General features: G+C 38.2%; 1 protein-coding gene across 1 annotated transcript in view; it reads left to right on the plus strand.

Moving 5' to 3' along the window:
* The window catches only part of LOC139688186 (uncharacterized), a 435789-nt gene that overhangs the window by 304136 nt on the left and 109588 nt on the right, over positions 1-22065 (plus strand). Inside the window, exon 5 of the mRNA XM_071585613.1 lies at positions 1647-1950. Within this exon, the coding sequence (XP_071441714.1) occupies positions 1647-1950 (304 nt within the window). The remainder of the gene's footprint in view (positions 1-1646; positions 1951-22065) is intronic.

The following is a 22065-nucleotide window of genomic DNA, read 5'->3' on the forward strand; positions in this document are numbered from 1 at the left end:
TTCTTTTTGGCCACCTGAGCATCGGTTCGAGCGGTCGTCGGGCGTCCGACGCGGTGTTCGTCTTCGACGAGCTCCCGGCCTTCCTTAAACATTTTGTGCCACTCAAAAACTCTTGTGCGACTTAAGTAATCTTCCCCATAAGCCTATTTAATGAGTTCAAGGGTCTCCTACGGGGATTTCCCGAGTTTAACGCAAAACTTTGCAGCGTAGCGTTGCTCGACGGTGCGCTCCATGCTGGCGCGACGACACCACAAACAATCACACGTCACAAAAATCCACCTCCTGTCTTAACGCATGCCCAGAGGCGACTGAACTAAAGAGCACCTGAGTGGTGGGGGACCCCTCTACCGAGCCGACCGGTCGGACCCCCATCCACCGATCCATTGAGGATAAAGCGAGCCAGTCACGATACTTATTGTACGGAGCCTTTATATTTTTTAAAGTCCCGAAAATAAATTTGATAGGGGTTCGCATTTCTTCTTGTTGGCCCTTGTTGACGGATTGGGATAGAAAGTGGGAAGTGTCGTAAATTCAGTGTTGGCACTTACTATAGTATATCCGTACCTACTACATTAGAGAAGTAATCAATGAAATTTCATCCAGAACAGTAGCCCTAGTGCCAAGCACAATGATTAAAATGGTTATCTTGTTCTTCGACTCCCTCATGTTCATATGTTTAAATTTTTTCTCATGGCAACACGAAAAAATGCTGCCAAACATTTCTTGTGTGTGGCATAACTTTAATAACTACGCAATTTAATAAAAGAAGGTCATAATTGACGTTTCGTTTCACACCTTGTTTCCCCCTTAGTCTTTCATGAATCACCTTTAATACATGGTCAAAATCAGGCGTCAAACAATATGGCTAGGAATATCAATTAAACCTTATGTGATTGACAAATCCCGTTTCAGCCCTTCCTTCCTTATTCTCTGCCTCTTACTTAATAAAGTTACCGGCGAATTGACTATGAAAAGTGGGAGCCACTGAATGGCCATTTGTAATATTTATGCAAGAAGGACTTCTCATTATTCAATTTCATATTAGAAAGGTAATTTAAATTTATTTGGGTGCGTCATATCCCATTCAACCGTGTATCCATCACCGGGTAGAATTGAAATCCCAGTCTCAGCCCCTACGATAACATTGGAAATTTAGTGTCTTACATGGTTGTCGCAGTTTTCCACGTTTATTTGGTACCCCGTCAACCACCGATAAGATCACCTGATGGTGATTCGCAGCATTAAAACATGTTGTAGAAATGTAAAGGTATATGGGTAAAAAAAGTCTTTATTGTGGAAGTGTAAAGTTTCTTTTTTACCCTCACCGCTAGGTTTTTTTGGAGGCAGTGGCTCTCCATCAGGCATACAACATTTAAATACTGTTGTTTAATTGCTATTTACCAAAAGCTATGAGAAATGGAAATATATAAACAACAGCTGCATGAACTACAGCTCTCATGAGTTAAATTCTTCTCTAGGCATGGAAAAGGTGCTGCTGGTAATCAAAAGGACAATAAAACTAACGCTGGGTAAAAATGATCACGCTAAATTTGGCTGTGCTCATCCTAGCATAGATTGTTTTCTGCTATAGACGTATATTTAAATTTTATTCAAGTTACCCCATTCCACTTCTCTCTCCTCTCCAGCTGAACGAGAGCTTGGTTCGTCGCTATCAGTCCAAGGATCTAGATTCGAAGACGGACCCCGACCCATCGGCGTCTCCCGAGGATTGGGCGCCTGGGAAGCCGGTCCCACCTACGGGCAAGGTCACATGGACCTCATACTTTGAGGCGGACGTCGAAGGCTCTTCGTTCATCGACGGTCGGCTACACCTCCGCTGCGTCGCTACGCTCTTCGCAGTCTGGAGTGACTCGGCGGAGACGGTGCTGGAGGAGGAGAGGCCCAGGTTGGCTTCTGTCCTCGGTACGAGGGAATCCTCGCACGGCAGAGGTAAGAAAGATCTACCAAGTAACCCCTATCCACCCAGTTCATTGAGGCCCCAAGATCCTCCCAAATAAAATATTCATGCACTATATTAATGGATTGCCTCCGAAAAAATATCATTAATGGTACGAGCGTTCGTGTGCCACTATTTATTTGTATTATCGTGTAGTGGGATAACTGTTTAATGCAGTTTAACGCCACTTTTTAAGCTAGTATTTTTATCTTGATCTAAAGAACATTGTATCTAAGAGAGCATGCACTGATCAACTACTACAGGATAAAGCGAATCGGGTTCAAATGCATGGCTATTCGTTTGAAAAATCCTTGCTTAACTTAAATTGTATGTTTTTCTGGGCATGAGAGCTTTATAAGGTGATATTATGATAGAAATTGACCTCAATATGCACATGCAGTGTGAATTTCACCTACAATTTCATGGGAAAAATCCAACCTCGCTAATAAAATCTTCAGATTAATTACTATGGGTATTATTGAAATTATTTAGCTGTGATCAAGTACTTTGGTGACTTTTATAGTTTAATCCAGAGTTCCATTTTCCGCGTAGAACTTATGCTTACTTAGATCCATTTTAGATGGAAATTTCCACAATAGAGTCTTCGGAAATGTTTACTTCTTTTCCCCATATGATAGTAACATGAAAATATGTACTTCGGCAACCATTCGAAGAACAGCGCGGAGACAAGCGAATATTGTGCAAACCCGAGGTCATATTTTACTAGTTGTATGGGGTCAATGAAATTTTGAATTTCCTATGGTTCCGTTATGATATGTTTTCCACACGCTGGTCTTCCGAAAACGGCATCTAACACTATTTCATCCAGATCCCCACGATCTGAATATTACAACCCTGAAATTAAACGACTACGCCGCTCGTTCGAGCTCGGAATATAGAACTGCCTTCATGGTCGAACGAGTCATCGTCGAGCCCCAGTTCACGAGATTCGCTTCAAACTCGAGCCAATTGGACTCCCTCGATGTATGCCTTGCGCTCTGGACGGCACGCGTGCTTTTGGGCGCGAACTTTAATGTCAGGCTCAGCCAGCACACGTGAGCATTGGTCGCCTAGCATGCTTTTAATTGGACTGAATCCTCTCGACGCTCCGACGGTCGCACGTGCCGTGCCATATGTGCGTTAGTATGTATGTATATCCAAACCTGTGTCATCAAAACCATGCCCACCTCAGTTTCCTGCTTCCTCTACTCTCTTCCCTTACCACTTCTTCGTTCAACCATCAGCTCTTCTCTCATTCTCTCTCCGTCTGCTAATATTCCACCGAGCAGGACAATATTGCAGGCGAAATCTGGTCGAAATGTGCTCAGGCGTTTTAAGTTGGTGATAAGGTTAACTTTGCAGGAATACAAACATATGGGGAATGTCGTTCATTCGCAGGTCAAGTATTTAACGACGGTAATGCGTTACTGCTGCCAGGACAGCCTACTTCTGACAGGATAAAGGAAAGAGAATACATCAATCATTCTCTCGCCTCAGAATGATTTTAAAGCCTTTCAGTTAAATTCACTTGTAGGTAGTATAGAATTTTGAAATGTTTACTGACGCAGTAGGCAGCGTAGTATACTTCACCAACTGGAGAAATTCAATCTCTCATTGAAAGAATACAATTAATTTTGTCTTAAAACTTGATTATTGATTATTAACATGAATTAATTTGAAGTCTACGAAAACTTTCATTGCATATCAAGAAATGTTTTTTTTTAATTATACTTTGTTCAAAAAAATTAACTTTCGCGACCGGAATGTTTTCGATATTTATAAATAAACCAATTTATACGATTTTTCAACATTTTTGAAGGGTAAATAATTCAATTCAAATATGTTTACGGATGCAATTTTCAGTATGTTTAAGTTGCTGATAAAACGAATAACCGACAAATGTACATTCTTCTAAAGTTAGAAGTCCAGTTTTCAGGTTAATGAAACCTTTTTGGTAATATTTCTAAGTCCTGGACGGGAAATTTTTAATGGTATCTCGTTGGTTTTGAGTGCATGTATTTTATCTCTGATAAAAGCAAAGATTCGCATAGTTAAACTTATACATTACTGAAGTTTCCAGTTAATATTTCTCCTTTGCTCTTCTGTTATCAATCTGAATATGGAATATTAACCGTAGGTATTATGTCATTGGTTTTATTTGTGAGTGAAAAACAACGAAAATATTCCTTTATTTCACGGGAAACGACTTAAGAGAGATTCAGTAGTTACGACTTGTATTACCCATGTGCAATTATGTTAAGTACATGATTCCGTTTCAACGATTCAGATCTTTCTGCTCGACGAATTGCGTTTCATGTTTTGAAATCCTTCCTTTTACGTTTAACTCCTGGTTTGTATTAACAATATGTAAATCTTACCCGAAATATTTGTCTCTCCTTGATTATAGCAGCATTGTTCCTGCTAAAGAGACTTCATCATTTTGAGGGAAACTTTGAAGGTATTATCATCTGCTTACTGCGGTCGCTTTTATTATCCGCACTTATTTCAAAGGGAACTATGCTGAGCTTTTCGAAACACCAAAGCGTACATCCATACACCTTTGGAGAGGAGCGCAGCGATTCGTGGCGCGCGTATTACTTAGGTATCCGGGCTTTCCCTCACTCCAAACCCCAGGAATCCTTATTCCTCTGGATCATTTAAACGGGAACCGTGTGCCACTTTAATTACAGCTCCGTATCCTTCGGCCCATTCAGCGCGTCCCAGCCCACCACTCTCCCTGTCTCCTCCCACTCCAATGCCACGGTCGCTCACCCGTTTCCCTCAACCCATCCCGCAGCCCTTAGCCATCCCTTTACTTACCACGCGCCTCCAGAAACCGTTTTGGCAATAACGCCAACCGTGAGGCAGTTAAGCCCCCTTCATGGATGAGATTTGTGTAATAAGGAGAGGGAGGAAGGAGCCTGCGAGAGAATGTGAGCAAGGCTTAGGCATATCCGCCGGTGGCAAACAACAATTAACCAGAGGTAAAGCTGAGAGGGCTTTGGAAAAACACGAGGTCTAAAGTTTTTATAGGTGTGCGAAGGCCAAGCAATATACCTGCATACACAGTAATCGATATGCATGGTATTTACCCGTGAAAATTTCATCTTCGTGCCGACAGTTAGCATAGTTGCCCTTGAGGTGAAAAAAATAGGAGCGGTGAGGGTAGATATCGAGAAAAGAAATAATACAAACTAATAGTTACTGGCGAATATTTTGGGCATGACATAACTTTATGTGCGGTATAATATTAATATTCCGTCATTTCGACCTGCCTAAGAGTTAATTCCTTAAATATTTGAGTTCCAAGTACCTTTTTAAACACTATTATCTCATTTCCATAGATATTCAAGCAGGGAATGGTAGGAGTATCATATTTAATGTGCGGATGCCGATAAGGGATCTCTCTCAGAGTGAAAACAGTTGATTCAATTTGTGATGCATACCTAATTGAAAATATTTCCCTTGGGAGCATAAGGAATTAAAATATGTACGCGCAAAGACGTTTTGAAAAGAGCGCTTTCTCCATCACATTATGGTGATTCGAGAATTTCAGGAACTATTCCTTTGTGGTCTCAACCGTGCAAATAAATTGAAGAGACTGCGGTTGCTCTTAAGTGGCTCAATCGAATCAGGTACGGTGAACGAATTTTGGGTTGATACAATTAAAGAAATAGCTTAAAGGATTTTGGGATGCAAAATAAATCCCTGCTTAATTATATTACGTGTCTTTAACTATTCCTTTTGATGTTCGAATGTTTGTAATGTTTAGTTGGGCGAGTTTTTTTTAAAGAGATAATTTTAATATTCTTGCATATGAATGAAATATACTTCTTTATTAATTTTGTAAATCAATTCATACAACGTAAAATAAAACTGAAGAGAGAGAGAACACTTGGGCTCATTAATTACATCGCAATATGATAGATGTTGTCAGCCATTCGACCGGTAAAATACAATTTTTGCTAATGAGTTGTGAATATGATATTTGTAACTGATGGAATTCCTCTGTTGATTGGGAACTCCATGACCTAGCCTAGCTATTTAATATTTTCCATATGTTACTTAGTCTCAATTGTAAATAATAATGTTTAATAACACTAACAGTTGCATTGAATAATGAATATATGGCATATATATCAGCTACTTATTTTTTGTTTCATTGTTCGGCCTATATCATTAGTAATAGGAAAACTACTTTAATGAATATGTTACTTTATGAATACTAAATGAATATAATGTGCAATAGTTTAAAATATTATTGAGCTTATACATAATAAATACGAATTAATTATGTACGACTCGGCTTTAAAATACATTTTCATATCTGCTTAAATCTATTAACCTTTCATTTCTCGAAATAGTGATGCGCTTATTTTGGATTCGTTTTTTAACTTTGTGTCAGGAAATGTTTTAATAAAATCAATTTACAGAGTTTCAAAACCTAATGATATCCTTTAATAACTAGTTAAGGAGTTTATCGTTTCTTCTTTTTATTTCACAACATATATTGATTCAGGAGCTTCTTAATGAATGCATGAAATAAAATTACCCTCCACAGTTACCCTATATTTCGACCCCTTTCTTTTCCTTAAGCAAAGAAAGGAGTCGAAATAAAGTAATTGAAAGCTATGGCACCTTTTTAAAACGTTTTAGAGGTTCGCATCATCCGCTGTGAGCTCATCTTAGAGGGCTGATTCAAATATCCACTACATGAGTTTTGTTTAAGGTTCTTCGCTTTTAAACACCTTCAAAATTCAGTCTTGATTTTTTCCTACTTCAAATTATTATAGTGATGTTTATTCTGCATCCACATAAGTTTTCCTCCTTTTAAAATAAAAAAAGTGTGTCATACCAGGTACATCAAGTGATATCTCAATGGACACTCGGTAATAGTAAAGTACTTCAATATCCATTCACGTCGGTTTCTTTTGAGTTAGGCAGCGTAATGGAAACCTTAATTTAAATTTATTGGAATAATAATTTTTTTAATACTTTCCTGATGAGGGCAGAGAAAGAAACTTTACACTTCCACATAAAGACTTTGCACTTCCACATCTTTATGTGGAAGTGCAAAGTTTCTTTCTCCACCCTCATTAATAAGGAATTCCACAAATTTAAGCCTGAAACTGTTATTTTTATCAATACTGTCCGATCAGGTCACACTTTTTCGTCTAAAACTTGAATTTATGTATTGCTTCATATATATTCTCTTCTCTTCCTAGAAATAGATATACATAGCGATTAGGAATATAAGATGGAATATTAAACCTTCTGATTGATTTCATAAAAAACATTACCAAATATTGTACTCATTTTATGTAAGTAATCAAGCCATTTGTGAAAAAAAATGTTTATATCCAGAGGTTTCATTTAGCGGTAGTGTTTTAATACAGAATGCCTCAGGATCTCATGTTTAAATTCAGTTTCCATTATGAATTAATCCTACCGTATGTTTTATATTTACCCTACCATAGGAAAGTAGTTTTGAAGTTTGGAAATAATTGGTCCTTCTCCATTTATCTTTGGGATTTATTTACTTTACCAAGACAATTACAATAGATCCAAAGAACATTTTCGTGAAAAGAACTTAAAGGAAAAACCTTTTTCTTTGGATTCGTGGTGATTTTTTGGTAATAGTATTAGGTCTCGAAAGATTTCATTTCTTTCTTAGAAAATTCAAGTGAACATTATAATTTTAGGTCATATAACTTCGTTATTTCTTCCATGCTAAAGCTTCAAAGATATCGATCTTCCTCCCTGTGAAGTAAGGATATCATCACTGCAGAGAGTTGTCAAAGTCGCTGATGAAGAGAGACATTTGCGGTGCTTGCAATAATAGAAAATAACCAATAACTCTCTGGTCGTATTTGAATGAGTGAAATAAAAGTTAACATATATTTGTTTAGATTGCATTTTGTTTTCATTTGACGTATCCAAAGCGCGCATTAGGCGCCATAAAATTGTAAGGCATATAGGTGTCAAGTGTAGATGTAAAGAGGGAAACAAAAAACTGAATACCCAACGGGCTCCTTAAAAAATTTAAATGAGAGAGAAAATGCTGAAAATTTTGGAACCCTGCGAAATATAAAAAAAACAATTTTTAATTCTAATAAATGATCAAAAGTACTTTGGAGGGTTGGGGGTGCAAAGATATGCGAGCAAAAATGAATATAAAAATAACGGAAAAAAGAAGAAAGGATTTACAGATCGATAAAATGTTTAAGTTTTTACTTTATCAGCAGATGAACGTTTTACTCTGCACTATAGACCAAAATTACGGCAAAGAAGAATGAACATCTTTGAAAACAGTGAGGTTGATAAAAAACTGAACAAAAATGACAAAAAGTACATAAAAATAAATGAACTGATCAATCGAGGACAAATTAGATAGGGCATCCGACGGTGTGTCAAAAGTCTGTTGTTATTTTGCTTAACATGATTCAAGAAATTCAAATTAAATCCGCATAATAAAAACCGTATGTTTATGTAGCTACATATACGAGTATTGCGTATAAAACACAATGGTTTAGAAGTGAAAAAGTTGTCTGCCTTAATCCGAATTCCGGATATGATAAATAATTTTGTTCACAGAAATTTTTAAAAGAAAAATCGTCTACTCTGATGATACTAATGAGCAAACTATGGTAAAAGAGAGCTGTGAAAGAGTTGAGTAGTTAATTCTTTCACCTTCACGGGTGCGTTTTGTAATGAAAGGTTGGGTCATCCTGATAGGTTCCGGTCTCGCTTCTTAGGCAAAAGTTCCTGGAATCAAGCAAGTCGTTTAGTTAGGGAGTTGTGTGAACCTATTTCTCCTATTACAACCCTTTACTCAATATCAGGGGAGTAAAAAATAAATAGAAAATAGTTGATACTTTGACCGTTGCGACTCATTGAAATCTTTCGGCACTATCACGCTTTCCACAGGGCCCGTCGAGGTTGTAGCGATATGAGAGATTCAGATTGCTCGTGGTAAAGCTATTTGACTCAGGCAATAGTTAAAAAAAGGTATTAAGTGTTGTTGGGCAGGATAAAAGGAAATTGATAGGTAATTTGAGTTGAATGAAGAGAAGTTTGGAAATTTGTATATTCTTAGGCGGTAAGAATATTTAAGGAAAATATCTTTACCTTCAACTACCTAGCTGCAGTAGTCATCAAAAGCTCAAGCATCCAGACGATTATCGTCAAAACAAAAATCAATATATACCCTATATAGAGACCATATGCATAATATAATATATATATATTGAGACAAAAATGCAAAAGACAAGAATTTTCAGAGGGTTCATCGTTGGAAGAAAGCAGTAATTATTGAGTTTGTTGTTGCTCTTAATTAGGTACGTATTTTCAGTATAAGGTTTAAAGATAGCATAGACAAAAATATTATCTCGAAATAATCGAAACAATAAAATTATTTTTTTTAATTTTTCACAGAGTTTATTGAGGGTGATTAATTTTTCAATTAGTTTATATAATTACTGATACATGCCAAGGTGAGTAGCTAGAATCATGCTAAAGAGGTCTTTTGAAAATATCTCTTTGAGCATTTAATTTCCAAGAAATGAAACCGTTTTGCTTTCCTCTTTTCTGATTCAAATTTTCCATGCATTTATTTATATCATTTCGAGTGATTGAAATGAGTTATACACAAATTAAATTCAAACATCGTGTATTGAAGAATTTTGTGGATCATGTTATAGCACTTACTCGTTATTAATCATACATTTCTCATTTGTAAGGGAGCAGTTCAGATCACGCAGGTCATTCCATTCTCTAGATTACAGAAGTCCATCATACTCGTAATTTTGCTTTTAAAAGACCTCGAGCATTGGGAATATATTGAGGATTTCAGCTACTCTGCGCACACATAAAGAACGGAAACTCTTCGCAGGATGGGATTATTTTCTTTGTAGTTCACTTGGAAGACATTAGAACCTCTGAGTCTCACTTTGATTGACGCATCTTTAGATCGCACCTTAGGCTTACCTTGGGATCCCTCCCTGCTTGCTATAATCCTGTTGAGATCCGACAACTTGTTTCACCCTAATACTTAGCGAGGCAAACAATCAATCAAAAAAAGACCATTTAGTACGTCAAATCGCGCTATAAAGTTAAACTCGAGTCTCCAATACGGTGGGTAAATAATTTGTCGTCGCAGAGAACGGGGGTTTGTGACAGGAGGGGAATATGGGAGTCTACGGAAGGCCTCGTCGAGTCCGTGAAGGGAGGGAGGGAGGGAGAGACCAGGAAGAGAGAGGGAAAATTCCAAGTTTTCCAAATGTGGCATTAGCTCATTTTTTTTAGATGACCTTCCAGGTCGATTTGTAGCCGTTTATGAAGTTTAAGCGAAAATCTTCCTGTGGTAAAGAATTCTCTCAGTTTCTGGTGTTGGTAATTCATCAAAACTTTGTCCTGTAAATTGGACTTGGCAGTAATGTTCGTAGTCGGGAAATCATTTCTTAACTCGGATAGATCCAGTTCAATGTCAGCCGACTACAGAAATCAGCGATTTATTCATCATTATTTATCAATTTTACGGTAACCTTGCCTTCTCATCGAATATATTCAATATTCTATTATATAGTATACATGCTACTCTTGCAGTGGTTATTATGTAAATCTTATTTTACCAAGATTATTTTCCCCTACTTTTGACTTTCCTGGGGATTAATTAATCTTGTAAAATAATGAGCTGTATATATTTATGCCTATAATTTTGACTTGAGGAGTAGTTTTTGGAAGAGCAAATTCAAACCTGCCTAAGGCCAGTAAATATTAAAACTATTGGTTTTCATTTTTTTTATTTACGCGTATATATTTAGGTATATCGTCTTTAAGTTGAGCGTTTCTTATACATGTAAGATAATAATTTTTGGTACAAAATAAATCTAATTTTATATGCTGAGATAATAATTGCATTTATCAAGCTTCGAATTACTTGGCCATCTAACGTTTAAAATAATAAGTATTTCGGAAACGAAGGCAATATTATAGCAGAAGCCGCTTCCTGATGGCCTCGAACGTGCAATCATTGCCTATCAACCGAATGAGATTGATCCATTTTTTCCGTATGATATGAGAAATCTGTAACTTTTACAATTTCACTTCAGGCTATTCATCTTGAATCGAAATAGTAGGCAAAAGTAATTCCGTGGGGCCTACTCCATTTTCTTTTTAGAAGAAAGGTGACACGGACAGAAATTAAAAGGGTACCTCATACTGTGCATTGGTGTACCCACATCTGTTAGCATTTAAATTTATCAAATTACGTGTTGAACTGAGGGTACGCGAACGCGAAAATAAATCGCGTGCCCCATCTCGGTTTTCATTCGCATGTTCCGTTCCATGATGCGAAACATGAGGGAAGGGAAATTCAAGTTCCGGGACCAACCTGGCTTCGGCGCCTAGGCCGGAAGAGGGAGGGAGAGAGAGAGAGAGCGTGATGGGGGGGTAGAGGGAGGGTGAGGAGAGAGTGCTGCGTGTGTGCGTACCGCGGGCGAGTGATGCGAGGAACAGATATGGCCGGCGCTGCGGGATGGGGGGCGAGGAGGGCGATGGAGCAATGGCGGAGATAGCGCGTGCACCGGCGACCCGGGGTCGTGCGAGGGAGCGCTCGGGATTCTCGGGACGCGGCGGTGCGGAGCAGAGAGAGATCAATTGGCACGGGAAGGGATATGGAGGGAGGTGGAGGAAGAGGGAGAGATAAGGAGGAAGGGAGGGATAGGGAAAAAGAGAGCAGGGAAAAAATGTGGATGAGAAAAAATTGGTTGAGCGGTAGAGAAGCAGGTGCGTGGAGTAACGACGGTGCGAATTGGATGTGAATGGCCGTAAAAAAAAGAAATACGGGAGGTTGGTTGGGGAGGGGTTTTGGAAGAGGGAAATTCGGCGGAGGGGGCGGGGAGGGACCTCGTAGGAGCCGTGGGGATAGGTGGGAGTAGTGGCAGGCACGGGAGGAGGGATCGGGTAATGGAGGGAGAGGAAAACAGGGAGGCTTGAAGGATGTGATAAAAGGGGGAATGTCGGGAATACGGGGGTTGGAGAGAGCGTGGGTGGGTGGGTTTTTGAGGAGTGCGAAGAGACGCAGGCGAGTGGGTTAAATGTGATAAGTAGAAGAGGAGAGTTTAGGGTTTTGGTGGGATGGCAACTGGATGTTGAGTTGCGAGTGAAGGCAGGTGTAGTCCCGAGGATTGAGAGTGCCTTCCTCAGCTCTGAGCCGGCGGAGCGTAATGCGAGGGGGTTGGTGTTGATTTTCATTCGCCCAACGAGAAAGAGAACACAAGGTATTAATTATACCTCTCGGGATTATTACTCAATCCTGATGTGCTGTTCAAGCTCGCGTTCGCTTTAGAATTATAACTCAATAAAGTGCAGGGCTTTAATGAGTTCTAAATAAATGACGACGACGTCCAAAACATTTATTTTTCATGATTTTAGCGTGTTTTGGACGCCCACGATATAAACAAGCCTTAAATACGTTCGTTTCTAAAGATAATATCTAAAAAGTAGATTTATTTTATGGCAATGCGGACGAATGTATTCCACCCGAAAGTGCCTACTTGTTTAAGAGAAGTTTTCAAATAAAAAGACGAGAAACATCCATTCCAATAATTAGGACGCAGTTATTATTTGATTTTTCTTTTATAATTTTTCAAAATAATTGATTTTTGACTCCAATCACAGGGGCAGTGAGCTGTTTTCAATTTTTTTTTATTCATTCCAACCGGATGTTTCATATGAATATTGTCTCTTTTTGTAAAATTTGTTTTCACCATAGACCCTCACGAACTCGAAATTAACTCTGCTCTTCAAAATGTAAAAATCCAATGATTCATCTCACCCTCACTGTGTCCACTTTTATTTATCGAGCATGGGAAAAATCTTCGCTATCGAAAAAAAAACTTGCATCGGTCACTCATTGACTTGTCAAGTTTCATACAACTCATATGTGATTTCATGTCCGCTTGAAATGAATTCGCATTCCGAAATATACGTATATTATCGATGTTATGTTACATTGCGCGCTTAAGCCCCCCTTGAAGAGTTTAGTTTTCCTTCCTCCCTAACAATTGCTCCCGTTTTAAAAGGTTTTTCTCCAATATAATAATTTTTTTTTGCTGAAGCAGAATGAACTTTTTGCTTCAAAAGTAAAGTACACCTTCTGACAATCGACTGCTGTAAATTAAATGCATCAGTCCACGCAAATATTGCCTAGCAACTAACAACACTCCTATGTCTGCAATATTATTCATACCAAATATTCAAGCTTGACAATTTATCCATATATGTCCTTTGAGTCTGTGACAACACTCCTGCCGTGCACAAATATATCATCAAATTGTACTTCGTAATACACAATCGTGGGAATCAATCATACCCTTGGAAACCATAAATTTCTCTTACCCTTCCACCCTCTACACTTCACGTTTCAAAACTTCCAAGCCCAGAAACGTCAACTGTTTTCCGTGTATCTCGTACTTTTTGGAACACTCAATGCGCTTCCGAGGAACTGTTTCGTTGTGAAAAACTAGTAACATCACATCATCTCACCTATTTCCATTCTCCCTTATATTCTAAATATGACATGTCCCCCAGACGAGACCTCCTCAAGCCCAATAATCGTCCACTACGCCCTCTAGGCATATCCTTTCAACCCCTCCGCCCCAGCTGCAAAACAATCAAGCTAAAAAATGAAGGTTGTCCCCCCTTATCCGTTCCGCTCCTTGCCCTCCGTATCATTCACTCATTGCCTCCTTCTCACCTTTCCGAAAATATAATATGAGACCTAGTTTCAAACACCGTCCATCATTAGATTAAAGTGAATGTATAAATACCCTTTCCTTCGATATGAGCATCAATGCTTCTCCTAACAGTTCATTTTTTCTTCTAATTCCTCTTTCTAACTTCATGACTCTTGAGTTGGCGCACATTTGGAGACTCTCAGAGCGCTCCCACCTCCCAAGCGTGAAATTGTCCAATGAACAATTGCCCACTTACTTTTCGCAAACCCCCTTATCGTTCACTAACCCCTCTGTAGAGTTTAATGCTTCGTAATTTTTCACTGATGACTGACTTTTTCCACTTTCGCTGAAAAAAGCAGAGATGGTATTCAGGTTCTACAAGAGCATGAATCTTAGTGCCATTTATGACATTAATTAACATCATCCTTGTTATATCTTCTACTTGGGAGCGCTATTAACATCAACTAACTATCTGTAAGACATGGAGAAATGAATTAGCATTTTGTATTATTGTTTGAAAAAATAGGTTCCCGTTTTTACAGACATTTGCTCGGTGATTAAATTTCCATTATGACGACTGGAAGAGTAAAAAAATTACTTGAAAATATTCTCCGTGACATGATTCAGAATTAGCGTCTCCTATTACCAACATTTTGGGTTCTTTTGGACTTAATAATGACTGTGGGGTTTAATTGAGCTTCTCTATGGTAGTATGGCATAGTTAAAAGCAGTAGACAAAAATATATAGATAATTGGAATTCCATCTCACATGTAGATGATGTAGGTGAAAGGAAGAAATCTAATTACTGACGGAGATTATCAGGAGAAAGAAGTCAGATATAATTTTGAAGAGACAAACTTACCGGAATCCCTTTGTTTCACGTAAACTATTTCTTAGCGTCGTGTACTTTCTGACAATGGATTACAGGGTACGCCAACACGACTTCCTTTTTTATAAAGCAAAATCCCTGGATGTATTTTGAAAAATCAAGACTTCTTTCTTACGATACCTGCAAATTTAACTTTTCGAAGACAAAATCGTACTTTGTTAGAACAAATGAACTCGATTGCCTATTTGTTCGCACCTCAGGTAGTTGTTATTTATTGATGAATATTTGATTTTTTTTCGACAGTATTTCATTTCTGATGTCAAACCTTGGGTTGACAAACACCAAACAGTTGGCAAGAAAAATCTTCCACAAAATGAAAAAATCTTCTACAAAATGAAAAAATCTTCTACTATTAATGCCTGGTGCGCACTTACACCAAATATCTTCCCCAGTCGAGATAACCCTTTAACTTGGACGGGAACATTTTAATTTTACCTTAGACACGACAGTCATTTTATATCCAGAAGTCGCTTATTCGACGCAGCCATGGAGCCCACCCAATACAGCCCCTAAAAGAGCGGTTCAAGGGTCGGGAGAAATAGGACGACCCTCATCCCATCTGCCCTCGGCGTGTGAGGGTGTCTTCAGTCCCGTGTTTCGGAAGCGGCGGCATTAGCCGGGAATGTAATAAGGTGAAGAAGAAGAGCGGGACGGGGCACGGGAGGGGCCGAGGAGAGGGAGAGGTGGAGAAAGAGAGAACGAGGGGAACTGGTCTAAAGGAATGCCGCACGAGCTGTGAGCGTTTGTTTGCGTCTGAAGTGCCGAAATTCCCAATTATGCGATGCGGGGGTGGGAGGGGGGTTGGAGGTTGGGGATGAGGGTGGAACGAGAGAGGGAGGGAGGGGGAGTCGTAGAAGGTGGAAGTCTTCGGGCAAAGGGGGTGCATAAAGATGTGGAGTTCTGGAGGAGGTGGATATACGGAAGGTGCCTTGGGTATATATGGTATGTATACATGCACACATAGCGAGGTGAAGGGCGGCAGGAAGGCGAAGCCGGAAGGTAAAGTGGATTTAGATGTTTGCGAGAGTTATCCCACTACAACCACTACCACCACTACTACACCACCGCAGCTACTACTTAGACCCTTTCTCCTATAACGCCCACGCGTTTTTACCTTTCCCACTTTTTTTCTTACCCCGCTCACTCCCGCCGTCGCTGTTCGATAACCTTTGGAGATCGGCGCACTTTGGCTTAGGGAAGCATCCTGCCCCCCCCCCTCTCGCCGTCTCAACATCTCTCTCCATCGACCCGTCCCGGAGTATGAGGTCTCCGGTCCCGGACTCATTCCTTTCCTCGAACCCTCTGCTTCATTCAATACATTTTTCTTCGATGTTTTTGGTCGCGGCAGAGCTGAGTGCATGTTGTACGTTCGGATGCCCATTATGTTTGGGAAGTGCGCGTGTTTTAAAATCTTCTACGCGACCGTTCCCGTTTCAAAATGTTGCGATGGTGCTGACCGCTTAATCCGAGTGGGTATTGTGAGATATTATCGTGATCCGAAGATCAAGTTTCGGAATCTATCTACGACGCTGGCGAACGAGCTGTAGCAGATGAAACTCAAAACGGTGGTAATCTCCCTCGATCGATTACTATTCATGCTGCAATATGACACCAAGTTCATAAAGTTTTACTTATTAAAGTTATTTTTTTAAGTTTCTTTTTGGAGTAATTTGGGTTAAAAAAGAAAATAAATGTATGTCTATACATATAGTACCATAGTATGTATGAGAGATTCAATTTTTAAAGAACTGCTCGCCAAAAAATTGCTTTCATCTAAAGTGGCGGATGAAAATAAGGAGAAAAATCGTTCTCATTTAATTTTTTTATTTGCGAATAGGAGAGAAAAACTGATCTTTGCCATTTAATTGGGCATTTTATAAATAAATCAGTACAGATAATAATCACACTCGTTGAATTACATAATGCATTTATATCTTTTATCAACGGGGAAAGGTGTAGTCTCAATACACGTTGGAATTGCAAACTTTGCAAACAAATTTTATTTCATTTTGCCTGAAAACATTTAATTTTCTTGCTGAAACGGTAATTTTTCTAAGGTAAGATTTTTTATCAAAAAGGAGCATTAAAGAAACAGTTATCAACCCAAAGGTTGTTTTGGGAGGTGAGAGTAGAGATTACAAAAAAGGTTTTAAAAATAAAAGCATTTGATCACGTGACTAAGGATATTTTACTACCTCTTCATATACTTATATTTCTCTGGAGTGAGTGCATAAGAGCTCCAAAACGTGGAGACAGAACTCACTCAATGAAGGTGATATCGGAGAGTTATCGAAATAACGAAAGAAAGCCATGTTACAAACCAGGCTGCATGCCAATAATTGGAATTTAAACTTATGATCTCTGGTTCAACCGAAGAATTACACTGCTTGAGCGGGGAGGTTGCCTACTTCTTTCTACCCAAGTATCCATGGGTAAGTAGTCCAGGGGTAGAGAATTGGCCTACTGACGGGAGGTTGCGGGATCGATTCTCGGGCTAGCCTGTCTGGGCACCCTCAGCTCAACCAAACCTGCGTGATTTACCAAATCTTCTCGACAGACAGGGCAAAGACATTGCCACTACAGTCGTGTGTTTGGCAAATAACTTGATAAATTTCCCTAACTGAGTACCATTAAAAATACATTTAATCCAGGAGAGGGATAATAAAGAATTTGGAATAATTTAGATGATTGTCGTCTATTTCTCCGTAATTAACTCTGTTAACTGAGAGGCAACATTAAAACGAAAAAATTTAAAAACAACATATGACGTATATGCTGAAACTATATATATATATATATATATATATATATATATATATATATATATATATATTCTTTCGTAGACGTAACACGGAAGTGCCGAATAGTACAATACACAATAACATACAATATAGAAACACAAAAAAAGAAGACCACTCACACGTTATTTCTTGATATTTCAACGGGAACAATCCGTCTTCATCTGTGTGTTCGTCCTTTATGTGTGTTCCTGTCCCTTTTCCTTATATCTGTTTCTATATAAATGAGTATATATATATATATATATATATATATATATATATATATATATATATATATATATATATATTTGTACGTTAAGAAAACTTAGACCCTCATGACGTATTTGCATTATTCATTAGTTCTACCCTATAAATATTACCGGTTTACGACACATTTAATTTGTGGCCTCTGTAGTATTTTTGTACCACTGGTAGTTAGTCACATGTGAAAGAAACATTTAGATCAAATGTGAAGATATAAGTAAAATAAAATTTTCAACGATGTGAATTCTAATTTTGACTAGGAACGTTGCTGTGAATTTACTAACCTGAAGTGGGTTACTCAAATTTTGTATTCTAGAGATTTTATTGGAAACTATGACAAAATGCTGATAAAATTAAAACGCCATATATAAAAATTTTTAAGGTAATGTATTAGAGCTTTCAAAACCTTTCACTCACAACAGCGCCGAAGAGAAATTATCACATAACGAGAACTTTTCAATCGCAATGCTAGAGTATATACTTATATACTTAGATCTTACTATATATATATATATATATATATATATATATATATATATATATATATATATATATATAGTAAGTCAATAAAGTAAGACGAAATCAAGATTCCGAACATTGCTCGTCGCACATCATCTCCTCATTGTTATAATTTCAGGAAAAATGAAAAATTTTATATTGATTTTTTTTTCCAATGTAAACCCTCATTTCTGTTTAGTAAAAAGTATTGCAAAACGAAATTTCTGTGTTTTTAATTAATCAAATATACTCAAAAAGTCAAACAAATGAAGGGAAATAAAGGCAGAAAGCTTGTAATTTCAACGGTTTATTTCGCGAAAAGGAACACACAAGTACAGAATTCAGCATTAAATCCCCAGTTTACTCTTTGGCTCCTAATAAAAACTGCAAGCGGAACTCTTGAGCGCTAGACAAAAGAGCAACGGTATGAAAAGCTTTCTTTCACTAAAGAGACCAGCAGTTGCTGCCAAAAAAAAAGAATGCGGGTGAAAGAGAGAAGTTGAGAAAGAATTGTGGATCCGAGGAGAAGAATGAGGGAAATGAGAAGAGAGCAAAGGGAAAAAGAAGCAATGGAGTGGGAGAGAATGAAGGACAAAAGGGGATGAAGGGAACAATGGTAATAAGCGAAAGTTTGAGACGAATTCGAAAGGGAATAGTGATATCACCGTATTTCAATTGCGATGTTTCATGCAAACAGTTGGAAAGAAAAATTACGGGGATGGGTTTTGTCAAGTGGCAACGACGCCACTGCCCGTATTCATTTCATTGTGAGCATATGAATAGATAGATCCCGTGAGAAAAGTAAGTAATTGGTAATTAATGGGAAAGTGCATGTCGAGCTAAGAGCAATCAAATGGAAGATGAATCTTTAAAATAAGTCCATCATCCTGTTACCCCTGACGCAACTCGTACTTGAAGAAAAATAAAGCCATTTACCCCTTGGATGTGATATTTTGCTAGCATAAAATTTGCAAGCGTGGCCTCATTACCCTTGAAATTCCGCACACCTGATTCTTAAATTCATGACGAGAATGTTTTAACCATCATGTCACTCTATTTCCGTTATTTACGTGTGGTCAATTCAATTATGGCTACCGTTTGATTTGGTATTCCTGTTAGAATTGCCAGGGGAGATTTCATAAACCAAAGAATACAGTTTGACAAAAGATTTTTTTAATATATAAATACGCACCTTGCTTCAAAATTACAAAGCTTTAAATTTTTTTTGAATTATAGGTCAGATCATATTATCTATTCCATGTTCTTAAACGGAATAGAACCAAACGAATATCAAAGGGACTATGTAAACACCATGAGTTGGATGTGGGAAGAAAATTTTATGCTGGCAGAAGTTGCACCTTTTGAACAGTTAGATAAAAAATTTTATTAACAGTAATCGAGTGAAAATGAATATTTTTCTATAGTCAGTATCCACCTCTGAAGTAAAAATTCAGGATAACCATTATAACAATTATAGCCATGAAAGTAATACATTTAATTTAATGCAATATGAGGAAAACTAGGCTTTTTGATAAAAAATAATAATTAAATATTTTTTGATCCAAATTTTGGTTGAATAGAATTATTGAAGCATTCGGACAGCATTTCATACTCCAGTTCCGTATTATCTTTATTTCCCATTATTTTATACTGCGTATAATTTGCGCGATTCTTCTACCCAGTCTTGTTTTCCCTTATTTGCTTATCAAGTAATCCTCGCAAAGAAATGAGTTCAGTGCTCAAATGTTTTAGTTCAATGTTCATTGTTCTTAAATAGAACATGGAGTTCCTTTCTTAGGGATTCGATAATAGTTCGAGATATTTTTTTCGATTAGCCGATGATTGAAAAAATTATTTCTGCATCGATATTTTTCTACTGGCATTTTATATTGCATAAACTCTTCGGGTAAATTACTATGCTTTTAATAGAATCAATAGAGGTAAACTGTCCTTTAAATATATTTAATTTAAGTCTTTATTTTGATTTTCAATAGTGTTACCGGTCTATTTTGCCCTCTCTCCTTCATCTATAGTTCCTCTGCGCTCCTCAAAGACTTCGCTCCAATAGTTCGGAATAGAACAGGGGACCAAGCAGAGGACGAATACCCTTTGTAGCCCACGGGCCCGTTTTAAGCATTCGAATTGGCTCGGCGGCTTTAGTCTTCTCCAAGAGAACAATCGCCCTCCCGTTGTCTCTTACCCTATGTGATTCGGGACGTAATGAAGATGAAATTCTATTTCGTGCTCTTCTACGGATCCAGGATCTGTAAGAGCGTTTTACCCAGGCTGCTATACAGGTTAAAATGAAATAGTTAACGTAATGGAAACGAATTCATTATTTCCTCTTCCACCTGGACGAGTAAATTCAAATTCGTCTGTAAAACTTTGGATTGTAAGTAGCGGGACGCATATTGCTATGTCATAAAGTAGCACTAAGGGAGGAGGACATTGTAGTTATATAAACGCAAAGATGATAACCATATCATGTCCAGTATCGGGTCAGTGATAGAAATCCGCAGTGTGTAAGTCTATAAATTCGAAAAAATCCGTTTCTTAGAAGTTTTTTGCAGGATATTATCAGGCGATTACTTCTAGTAATATCTTCTAATATATTCTATTGTTTCAGGCTTCACTTCGTGGAAGTATTTAATATCCATACTAAAAGGAAAGACTTGTACTTTTCCACAGATTTGTGGAAAAGTACATGTCATTTTCATTTTTCATTTTCATCATTTTTTGTCATTGGGTCATTTTTTTGTAATGGGAGATCATTTTACGCATTCGGTTATTGGTTTCAATGATCAGATTTGTAACATTGTCATTGAATAATTCTGTCTGCGCTTTGAAGACAGTTGCTTCATTTCTCTCATTTTTCTTCTTTGGTTTCTTCCGCCTGACTTTCTAAGTAAAGTATTATATTCCCATCCCCCTCGGACTTATTTTCTATCGCCAGATTTTACTATCCTCTCTCGATTTGATCCGTTCTCATTTCGTGCATGGACTTAAATAATAACTTCTGGATCGTTGAACTCTTGGTTGGCATGACTTTCCTCTCTTAGAATCACACTCATTAGTGCACTGCATGGGCTTTCTTTAGCGTTGAGAGAAGTTGATTCCAGCCCTCTTGGGTACACGCGGTTGAATGAACTCTTGAATTCCGTAGGATCATTGTCCTTTCCCAGTTTCCCTTTTGAGGTGATTAGTTTAGTTTGAATTCAATTGTTTTCCTTAGTACCGCATCTCGCCCGATTTTTAAGTACGCATCCCTCCTCTCCCTCTCCCATCTCCTTGGTCACCCTCCCCCTCGGCCTCTGTCGCGACGGACACACTCGAGACATATCCACCCGCAGCTCCCTCGCCGCACTTCCCGTCTCGCCCAAAGAACCATAATGAAACGAAGCCTGAAGGGAAAGGAGGAGTGAGTCGCATCGTGACATTCCGCCTCCTGGATCTGTAATGACGCCACATTTTCAAGCGCAACTGATTTTCCTTAACGATGCATGCATGAGTGCTTTTACGAATTGCACTCAAGATCTAATTTCACAACATTACTTTTTTGAGACGTGGGTAAAAAATAAAGAAAAATTAAACCTTAAATACGTGGGTATTCTTAATAATTATAAAGCATAGACGGCTGAACCATCAAGTGGGTGGGGTTTTTATGGCTGCCGCTAGAGTGAGAAGGGTTTTACATACTCTAAAAGGCGCCATCTTATGCACAAGGATGTGGCATATTGATCCTTTTTCTCCAATTGGTTTAAAATCTAAATTATCTTTTATTAAAATCTAAATTTTAATACTAAATTCATCTTTATTTGATTGAGATATGTGGTGATGGTGTTATGGATGCAAAACCTTTGCGTTTGTGGGACAGAGAGTTCAAAGAAGGCCAAACCCTCCTGTAACCACGAAACCTAACAGCCTCAGTCACGGAGCTT

The sequence above is a fragment of the Hetaerina americana genome, unplaced genomic scaffold (genome assembly GCF_022747635.1).
Source record: "Hetaerina americana unplaced genomic scaffold, ioHetAmer1.1.p SCAF_2, whole genome shotgun sequence".
Classification (NCBI taxonomy): Eukaryota; Metazoa; Arthropoda; class Insecta; order Odonata; family Calopterygidae; genus Hetaerina; species Hetaerina americana.